The sequence below is a fragment of the Fukomys damarensis genome, unplaced genomic scaffold (assembly GCF_012274545.1).
Source record: "Fukomys damarensis isolate Sample0158 unplaced genomic scaffold, DMR_v1.0_HiC HiC_scaffold_38, whole genome shotgun sequence".
Classification (NCBI taxonomy): domain Eukaryota; kingdom Metazoa; phylum Chordata; class Mammalia; order Rodentia; family Bathyergidae; genus Fukomys; species Fukomys damarensis.
Genome location: NW_022900950.1, coordinates 24137121 through 24147370, shown reverse-complemented (window position 1 = coordinate 24147370; position 10250 = coordinate 24137121). Strand labels below are relative to the sequence as shown.

General features: G+C 42.3%; 1 protein-coding gene across 1 annotated transcript in view; it reads right to left on the bottom strand.

Annotated features, from left to right (window-relative positions):
* Nucleotides 1-402: 402 nt before the first annotated feature.
* The window catches only part of Atp12a (ATPase H+/K+ transporting non-gastric alpha2 subunit), a 32828-nt gene continuing 22980 nt past the window's right edge, over nucleotides 403-10250 (bottom strand). Inside the window, exons 13-23 of the mRNA XM_010633828.1 lie at nucleotides 9402-9577; nucleotides 8498-8634; nucleotides 5316-5466; nucleotides 4778-4946; nucleotides 4538-4692; nucleotides 2963-3086; nucleotides 2670-2815; nucleotides 2120-2253; nucleotides 1821-1922; nucleotides 1325-1416; nucleotides 403-1147 (exon numbers count right to left, since the gene is read on the bottom strand). Coding sequence (XP_010632130.1) covers nucleotides 1119-1147; nucleotides 1325-1416; nucleotides 1821-1922; nucleotides 2120-2253; nucleotides 2670-2815; nucleotides 2963-3086; nucleotides 4538-4692; nucleotides 4778-4946; nucleotides 5316-5466; nucleotides 8498-8634; nucleotides 9402-9577 — 1415 coding nt within the window. The 3' untranslated portion in view covers nucleotides 403-1118. The remainder of the gene's footprint in view (nucleotides 1148-1324; nucleotides 1417-1820; nucleotides 1923-2119; nucleotides 2254-2669; nucleotides 2816-2962; nucleotides 3087-4537; nucleotides 4693-4777; nucleotides 4947-5315; nucleotides 5467-8497; nucleotides 8635-9401; nucleotides 9578-10250) is intronic.

Here is a 10250-nt window from a genome sequence, read left to right as displayed (position 1 = left end):
AAATGATGAGAAAAAGCAAAAGGGCAAAAAAGGATCTTATCTCATTTTTTGTGATCTGAACTCTATATTTTAGAAAAACTGATTGAATTAGAATACCACAAGGAGACCTGATTTTATAAAACTTCTTTTACTTAAAAAAGGTGATCGATCTCTCAAGAGGTCAACATGGATGTATGTGTCACACATGAATACACCTAAGTTACAGCACATTTACATAAAATAATTGCTAGAGAGCACTTGTCAACTGTTTCATAAGAAATACTGAGCTGGGTGTGGTGGTACACATCTGTAACTCCAGCACTTTGGGAAGCTGAGGCAGGAGGATTGAATGTTTGGAGTCCAGCCTGGGCAACTTAGCAAGACTCTGTGTCAAAATTAAGAAAAAGGGGTAGGGATGTAGCTCAGTGTGAAGGTCCTGAGTTCAATCCCCAGCACCACCAAAACAACAACAACAACAACAACAGCTATTTGGACCACAGTGATTCTGCTGAGGTTGACCCAGAAAATGAAAGTCCCTCGGAATAATTTCAGGATTCTGAGTTAGGGTGTGCAAGAGGGGTGTAGGGCTCTGGTAAAGGGTGACATGGAAAGGGAGACACAAAAGTGCCAGGGAGGTGATGGGTGGTGGGATAGTGTGACATGACCAGGGAAACTGTCACAGTAAGGATGTCTCAGTCAAAACTGAGGTTGTCAGTGGTTCTGGGATGTACACTGGCTGGCGCATCTGAGGCAGCCTTTTATGAGCAAGGTGATTATGAACATATATGTTCTTAGGGGAATTTACAGAAATCTCAGTGGGTCATTGGGTCTTTACCAGGGTGAGGAAGTGAGGTCTGAGCAATTCTATCTTAGTTTCAAAAGACCGCAGGAGGCACTTGGGTTACGTAAAACTACTTAACACAGGGAGCTTTATATATACATATAAACATATTCTTCTCTATACCATTACTTTGAAGTTCACATATTTTAAGATGAGGAGATGGAGAAAGAGTTGAAAAATCCTATATAAACAGTCAATCTCTGCTTTAAAGTACAAAATATCTTTCAGTGTAGTTTTCTGTATGAAAAGCTGTATGATGTCTGTACTGCTGATAGATCTTCCAGTGAGTGATATGGTTTCAGTAATACATGTTCTTATCCCACCAACCTGTAGAGGTAAAAACAAGTACATCAGAGATGGAGAGTCTATAGAAGTTGGTACACAGAGCCTCAAAAATCATATTACTGGCTAGGGGTGTATCACAGTGGTAAAGTGCTTTCTTAACATGTGCAAGACACTGGGTTCCATCCCGGCATCACATAAAAAAATTATATTTCCACTCACTTCCAGGGTAGCGCCTGATGAAGAGTTTTCGCACTTCGTCATACACCCAAATCAAGATGGCGTGTGGGATAGCCACAAACCAATACTGAGGCCTAGAAACAGAAGGGAGTAAGGTGAGCCTAGCTTGTCCAGAGTGATAGCCCATCCCCTGGCCAGCAGGCAGGAAGGCTTCCTTTTCATTTTTCCTGACTTATTGGAAAGCACAACAAATTCACTATGCTATACAGCACAAAGCTCCTAACTTAACGCGAGCTATGACTGCTAGAAGCAATCTCTGCCTTTAACACAATCCTTTGGATGAGGGTAGAGATAGCTTGGTGGGGCCTTTGGAAACCCATTTCTCTTTTGGGGAATTGGGTAGTTCAGAGGCTTAACTCATAGTATAGAATCTCTTTGGGAAGATTTAAGGGGAAGACTTTGTAAGACTCAATGTTTAGGCCATAACAGCTCAGACAGGAACTGTATCTTTCCTCCAGGCTGTTGAAGGTCAACTTACCTGAGCATGGTGAAACTCAGGGCTGTGACACTGCCAAGGCCATAGGAGAGAATCAGGGCGATGATGATCTGTGAGGCAATCCCCACCCAAATAACTTTATTTCTGTAATACATATAAAAGCAAACAGACTCTGAATTTCAGTGTCCCCATAACGATTCACTCAGCACACCATGCCACAAGTGGAGTCAATCAGTGCCTCCTGTGTTACAAGCATGGCCACAGGTAGGTCTTACAAAGGAGCAGACTTTTGCATCCTGGCATGGCGGGTCATGGACCATGAGGTCAGACATAAGAAGTACCTGAAGAGACCCTGCTGGAATATGGAATTTCTCCTGGTTTTCCTGATGATCAGATCTGCTATTTGCTGAACCATGATGCCAACAAAGAAGGCTGTGTAGCCTGTCCACTCAAGGTATTTCCTCTGATATCTTGTCTGTGAATGGACAGGGAAAGATGAGACTGTGAGACCTGGTGAAAAACTCCAGGGAGATTTCAGTATGGTTCTATAAAGCTTGATTCCCTTCACCAGATTGAGGGTGAACCACTTTCTTCTTTGTTTGGAAAGAAGGATCTATTTGGCTTAACTCTGGGCATTATTGGACTGGTTATACTTTCACATCAATGGTTAAGATAATGTGAAAAAGGGAACTCTTAGAATCCAATTTGAGAGATGAGGCTGAGTCCTGGCAAAGGTTGAACCAGGGTCACCAAGGACCCCTCCCAATTAACTGAGATGCTTTTAGGGGTCTCATTAATGATGTTAAGGAAAATGAAGGTTCTATGTCCTTCTGGTCAGTAAGAGGAGAAGGCAAGAACCGCAAGATGCTGGTGTCAGAGCTCATGACTCACCCATTCCTGTCCGTAGCTGTCTTCCAAGTCATTCAGATCATCCTTTTCCCATTGTACTCGCAGTTCAATCAGAGACGTGGGCCAAAAGCCCTGCTGTGCATAGACAGTGAAATACACAAGGAAAGCTCCTAGGGCCTGCATGAGGCCTAAAAGGGTGAGAGACATGGTTGTAGGCTATGGTGGCCTTAGAGAACCACCTACTGGTCATGGGACTCCTTTAAGTTCCTGCTACCATCCCACATCTACTCCCAAAAGAAAAACTCTTTTGTAGGGAGAAGATGCCTTCAACATACCAATGTGCAGGTAAGAGTAGATGGCAAGCTGGTGGTTCACCAGCCTGTCCTTCTTCTTGTGGCGTGGCTTTCTGTTCATGATGTCGCTTTCAGCTTTCTCATATGCCAAGGCAATGGAGGGGATCTAGAAGGGCAGAGGGCTGGTGAAGCCTAAGCCTAAGGTGCTTAGTCTATCCAAAGTGATGCAAATAGCCATGGCCTAGCGAAGGTGGGCCAGGAGTGGGTGGAGGGCTGCTGCATTGCAGTGGGGTGGTGGGGATGGGGAACTGGTCCATTCAGAGTGCAGGCAATAGGGGATGAACTATCAGTGTGGAATTTAAAGAGCTGGCTTTAAAAACCAATCTGCTTTTGGGTTAGAGATACAGCTCAGTGATACAGCACTTGCCTGGTGTGCATGGGACCCTAGGTTCAATGCTCAGGACCACAAGGGCAGAAAAGAGAGAAATCAATCTGCTTTTTATTATCACCATATGCTGGTGGTTCTATTTAATGCTTATTACAAAATGCCTGTCTCCTCCATGGAGAGTTTCTCATACCACCCTTCCCCCTTTGGTATGCAGTTGGATCCCAAAGCAATGTAGCAGAAGTGTCCTTTCTCAGATCTTGCTATCAAGAGGACTTTTACAAGACAGATCCCTGGGTCCCACCTCCAGACTTCCTGGTCTGAGAAAATCCGGGCTGAGGCCAGAGAATTTGCATTTCTAACAAGTTCCACACATGGAGAACTATTGAGGTAGAAAAAGTGAGCAAATTTAAAAGGCTGGGAAAGTTATCTGTCTACTGTGGGGACCTCAATTCCCCTCAAAGGTGAAGACATGTCTAGTCTCCCCCAAATACAGGGCATACACCTGGGTGTTGCATCAAACATGAGGGAGGAATAATGTAATTTGTAGGATTATATACATGCTGGATTCAGCATGCTTCTCCTGGGCCTGTGTGAGCCAGAGGCACGTAGGGCTTCCTTAAGGGGAAGAGGGGATACTAGAAGAGGAGAGGTTCAGGTGATGTTATTGTAGGAGAGGGCTTTGTAAGCCTTAGTAACTGCTATTTTATATTGTGGTTAGGTGAATGGCTTCCTGATCAGAGCCTCTAATAGGAGACGGTTGTGGGCTTATTACTTTAGCCACTGGGACCCCAGAGGCACATAGACTATCTTCCTCAAACAATAAGGAGGCACATGGGCTGAAATTGACCACTAGCATATTTTTCTGGAGGGACATGAGTCATATCTTACTTGTTTTTTCATGCTGGGAATTGAACCCAAGCACTTTTCCACTGAGCTGCATCCTAGTTCCAAGACTCATACTATGAAAAGCTCTACAGGGAGTTATTGTAATTTCCAAATCCTTGATAGCAGTCTCTAGTCCCTTGCTTTGAAGTGTGGTCTGTGAAGAAATAAAACTGGCATCACCTAAAAGCTTATTAGAAATTCAGCCCTTCAGTCTCCACAGTATGAAAGTTTGAGAAGCATGGATTTTGTCCATCTCATGGCCCTTGAAGGTAATAGCTTTGAACATATAAAATTAATGTAACCCCTATGTTGGGTATCAGACTGTTTCTTTTTGTGCCACTTACTATATCTGTGCCCAGGTCGATAAATAGGAGAGTAATGGTTCCAATGGGCAGGGGAAGCCCAACAATTATGTAGATCAAGAAGGGGCAGAGTTCAGCAATGTTCTTGGTCAAGGTGTATGCAATGGTCTTCTTTAGGTTGTCAAAGATCAGGCGACCTAGGCAAAAATATTTCTCTTTATAGGACTTGTTTATCGCCCCCCAACCCAGGCAACTCTGGAAATTGGGAACACACCTACTCACCTTCCTCTACTCCTGTGACAATAGATGCAAAGTTGTCATCCAGCAAGACCATGTCGGCTGCATTTTTAGCAGCATCAGAACCTGCTATCCCCATGGCAATCCCAATGTCTGCCTTCTTTAGGGCCGGTGAGTCATTCACTCCATCCCCTGTCACAGCAACAACTGCATCCTGTGTATACCCAGTGAGAAAATAGAGGTAAATAGGCTCAAGGGGCCACTGGTTGGGATATGTGTAGGTTCTGTGCAAAGGCTACCCCATCTTATATAAGGGATTTAAATATCCATAGATTTTTGGTATCCTTGGAGGTTCCCAGAACCAATCCCTGAGGCTCCCAAGGAAAAATGTATCTAATGTCTTCATATATTGAATGTTATACCTTTATATCTCTAAAAAATGTTGATAGCCACAACTATAATGCTTGGGATAAAATGCAGAAATCTGGGGAATGTGAAGCTCTAAAAGGGTCTCTAATGTGACCAGACCTCTGCCCTCATTTCTCCAGGTACAAGACAGGCCTGGGCACTGCCATCTACACACCTGCCTCTGACAGCCCTCCACGATGATCAGTTTCTGTTGGGGGGATGTCCGGGCAAAGACAATTTCTGAATAGTTGGCTAAGATCTCGTCCAGCTGTTCTGGGGTCATGTCCTTCAGCTCCATGCCAGTCACCACAGCAGCTCTAGCATCCCTGAAAGGGCCAGAAGAAACTAGGTAATGGCCAGGGCCTGACCTGAGGTTGAAACACTCTTCTGAAAAGGTTAATAGGCAAGAGACTTTTTGGCTTTATCCAGAATAAAATGACTTTGACATTTGATATTTTAGTAAGATCTCAGGGGCTACAGGTAGTAGAGACATTTTGGTTACCATTTCAAGACAGTAAACTGAGGCTAAAAGTTAAGGGTGATTTCTTGGTATCCTGTAGTAATAAGAAAAAAGATGCTAAATAACCTTTTCCTTCTAGAAATGAGTAAGCAGTGAGTGTTTCCTGGGGAAGTGCTTTACTTCACAAGGAAAAGTAGGGTAAAAATTGCCTGTTTGGGATTGAGGATGTTGCTCAATGGTAGAGTATTTGCCTAGCATATATAACACCCTGGGTTTAATCTCCAGTAGGACCAAAAGCAAACACAAAAACAAAAAAAAACAATCAAGAGCCAAGTGTGATGTTGCACACCTGTAATACCAGAACTCTGGGAGGTTGAAGTGCGAGGGTGACAAGTTGGAGACCAGAAGGGCTGAGGATTTAGCTGAGCAAAAGGCCCCAAGTTCAATCCCCAGTTCCACCCAAACAAGAAAACAAAACAAAAAACAGCAAAAATTGCCTATTCCTATGTTCTGGGTCCTGGAATTCCCTTATGCCAACAGACATAAATAACAATTCTTTGATGTTTTTTATTTCAGGTTTGTAAAAGTCTATGTGCAATGTGTTCTCTAGGGAGAAAGATTTGTTGGAATCTTTTTTGAACAAGATTATTTCTGCTGACTATAAAAGTAAGGTTCTAGGGATTATGTAGATTTGAATTTCTCGGGGACTTTCCACTGTGCTCCAAGCAGACACCAGAATCCCTAACTTGGTTTGTCCTGCAAGGTCAAACACGGCTTGAGCTAAATTTTACCTTCTCCTGGGCTCTCCCCTCCAGCGCCACTAGACTTCTGTTTCTGAGACTTCTTGTACTGCCCTAAGGCCTGCACAGTTCTCCTTTGCCAGGAATAGTTCTCCCTTGCATCTCTCACCTTAGCTTCTTTTGGCAAATGTTACACATTTCAGCTTTCAAACATCAGTTTAAATGCTGTCAGTACAGATCACTGCATGGCTTTTTCTTTATGTTTTGTAAGTTTTGAGCTTTTCATGTTTGTTTTTCTTCTTGGTGCTAAATACGGGAATTCTATCATTTGACTCAAACTGAAGATCTTCCTTACTGCTAGTAAAAAACACCAAGGTATGATAGGCTACCTTTTTTTTTTTGGTTTTTTGAGACAGGGTCTCACTATGTAGTTGAGACTGACCTGGAACTCACTATGTAGCCCAGGCTGGTCTCGAATCCACCTGCCTCAGCCTTCCAAGTTCTGGGATTACAGGCATCAGCCACCACGCCCGACTGCCAGGCTACATTTTTACATGGTCATGAAGACAGGGCTGATGAAGTGGGTAAATGAAAACAGTCACAAAAATGTCCACTTCACACTCCTAATCAGTGTGACAGAGTGCATGAAATGTATAATCCTATTTTAAAAACCAAACAAATAAACAAACCCCAATCCTATTTTCACAGAGAGATGTTATTATACAAAGTGGAGCTGGAGACTCAGGCTTCAGATTTGCTTCTGTGCCCAGGGCTATCTTCTGGTTGGCTAGCTATCTTGGTAATTTGCTGCCTAGTGATACTTATTAGCAGATAGCTGGCTCTGTGTTTCCAAAAGGCATAGGGCCTGGGTAAAATAGAAGACAGCCATTGTCTTTCCTTTCCCTCCACATGCGTAAAGGTAGAATTCAAACCAGATGAAGAATATGCCTATATTCCCTGCTCTTTGGGAGGCTGAGGCAGAGGGATCACAAGTTCAAGGCCATCTAGGGAAACTTAGCAAGACTCTTGTCTTGAAATAAAAGGGGCTAGAGGTGTAGCTCAGTGGTGAAGCACTTGTCTAGTATGAGGCTTTGGGTCCAGTCCCTACTACTGGGAAAACCAAGCCAAACCAAACCAAACTCCCCAACAAAAACCAAAACCCCAAAACCAACAACTAACCCAAACAAAAGCTAGAATCCAGCTGGTGGCCTTTCTTTGCAACCTGAGATTCTGAAGCCATTGATTCACAATCCAGGCTGCTGTCCTCTTCATTATACTGACCACATCACAATTAGTTTCTTTTCTGACATCTTGGCTACATAGAAAGCTCCCCAAACATGAGAACAGTATCTGTTCGTGTGTGGCACTGTACCTGGCATATAGTTAGCCCTCAAAAAGTAATTGTTGAAAGAAGTAACTAACGAATAAATGAATAGATGGGCGAATTAAAGGATAGACATGATAAAAATAATTCAAAGAAAGAAGGAAAAAAGCCTTTCTTAGGAAGCTTCCATTCTATTTACTAACAAATAGGGTATATTTACTTAGCTACAAATTATGAAGCCAACTGAAACCATAGCTAAATACCTAAAATGCTTATTGGATATGGTGGCACATGAAACCCAAAAGCTTCTTAATATTCCTGATGAAACTACTGGATCAATGGCAAGTGATTTTTATATAAGCCTTTTGTTTAGTTTTTCTTTAAATTGAGCACATAGATTTTCAGATCTATGTCCTGTGCCACATGATGATTTTTAATCAGTGACAGAAGTCCTGTAAGATGTTGCCACCTACTGATATTGTTGCTATCTTGATTTGTATAGATATACTTTACCATGCTCACACAATGATGAAATTGCATTTCTTAGACTTTTTCCTTGTTGTTAAGCTACACATGACTGACCTTATTGGATTCTGACATTTCAAGTGAGGAACACACAGAGTTATTTTCATGGCATTAATGTAGGACTTGGCATGGATTAGATGTTCAGTAAACTTTTGAATGAATGATTGGATATGTAAATTACCTTGTATAGGTCAAACCAGCCAAGCATTACCCTATAAGAATGTGTGGCAAAAAGGTGATGTGCTACATAGGATAGCTCTTTAGTTGGGTGAGAACTTGAATTTCTGCTACATTAGTTTAGTGCTTACTGTTTGTTAACTTGCTCCACAGCAATCTTGCAGCGTTTGGCAATGTCTTCCACTGTTTCACTGTTGGCTGAAATGATCCCCACACTCTTGGCGATAGCTTTGGCTGTAATGGGGTGATCTCCTGTAACCATAATGACCTAGAATACAGACAACAAGGACTTGTAGGTCATGAGGAACTCAGCCAGTGGCAGCAGAGATAATAGTTTAGCATCAGGATCTGGCAGAATATCGTTTGTGGCTGCTGTGATTTGCCCCACAAGCAGTTCTGGATCTAAGACACAACTGTCTTGAAGGACACACTGGTCCTGTCGGGTCTACCCTTGCTCCTAGGCTTCTTACAGTTCCTCCTCTGACACTAGAGGAAGCTCTTATACTTTGATGTCACTTTATTTGTGAAAGGGCCTATGGATGTCTACCTGAGGCAGCCCCATGTTGCTTCAACAGTCTTGATACCAACATGGTAATGAACACTCATATTTTTTTTTCCTCATTGAGTTTACTGGTATATTTTAGGTATATGGTACAGTTACATTCATCAATGGGATCTTGTACCTTTGTATTTTGGTTTTAATATCATGAAGATAAGCAGGTGATGGAGGCTGAGCCTCAAAACTAACTAATAACACCTTTAAAATTATCTATCATGGTCTATGGTAAGATATGGTCAACTCACGGCACTGTGAGATTCTCAATGTAGTTACTATAGTAGTTCATTCCACAGAGACACAATCCTTTTGCTTTTACAGATCAGTTATTGAAATCCTAGCATAGTGAATGTAAAGACAAAAGGGAGCTATGATATTTACTTGAAGAGACTAAGTACTCTCCATGTCTTATGACCAACATCCTTAGAAAGGGACCAACTTAATGGGAGGGCTACCCAGGTCATGAAAATAATGCCTACCTTGATCCCTGCACTCCGGCATTTGGCAACTGCATCTGGCACAGTGGACCGAGGGGGATCGATCATTGACAGAAGCCCCACAAAGCAGAGGTTGGAAGTGGGAAAGTTCATGGTATCTACATCAAATGAATAGCTTTCTGGAAACTCATCTGCTGGCAGGTAGAGATGACAGAAACCTATAATGGGTATGAATTTGGGAATCAGTGAAACTATGACAAGGAATGAGAGAAATAAAAGAAGATATAGCTCAGTGGTTTGGCAGGTGCTTAGCATTTGTCGGCCCCGACTTCAATCCCCAACACCAAAAATAAACAGAGAAATGGAAATATCAGCCCTTTATTATTTTCTGTTTTACCATGCATTAGCCTGAAGCAGAATTGTTTAATTCCTTCAATTTTACAATACATGCTTTTAAAAGGAAAGATATATTTCATCCAAAATAATTTATTATGCTCATTATGCTATATTCTAGAGGTATAAAGACTATGATAAGTAAAGTGGACAGCCTTTATTTCTGAACATAGCCCTGTTTTGTCATGGGACTGAGAGCTAAAGCAGCCAAGCATAATAAAATATGGTATAGACTGCAAGTCTAGCTATATTTCAGCTACTTGGAGAGTCAGGTGAGACTTTTCCAGGGAGGCGACATGTGTGAGAGTGGTGTGTTTTCCAGGGAAAGAAGGGAAGGTTGGGGGTAGGAAACTCATTTTAGGTACAGAAGCCAGCACAAGATATTTCACAACACTGGGTAGGAAGTTTGGGCATCTGTCAGTGGTACAAAGTTCAGTCCTTAATCAAGATAAACATATGAGAACGGCCATTATTAATGAGGCAGAGCCATCCTCTCCT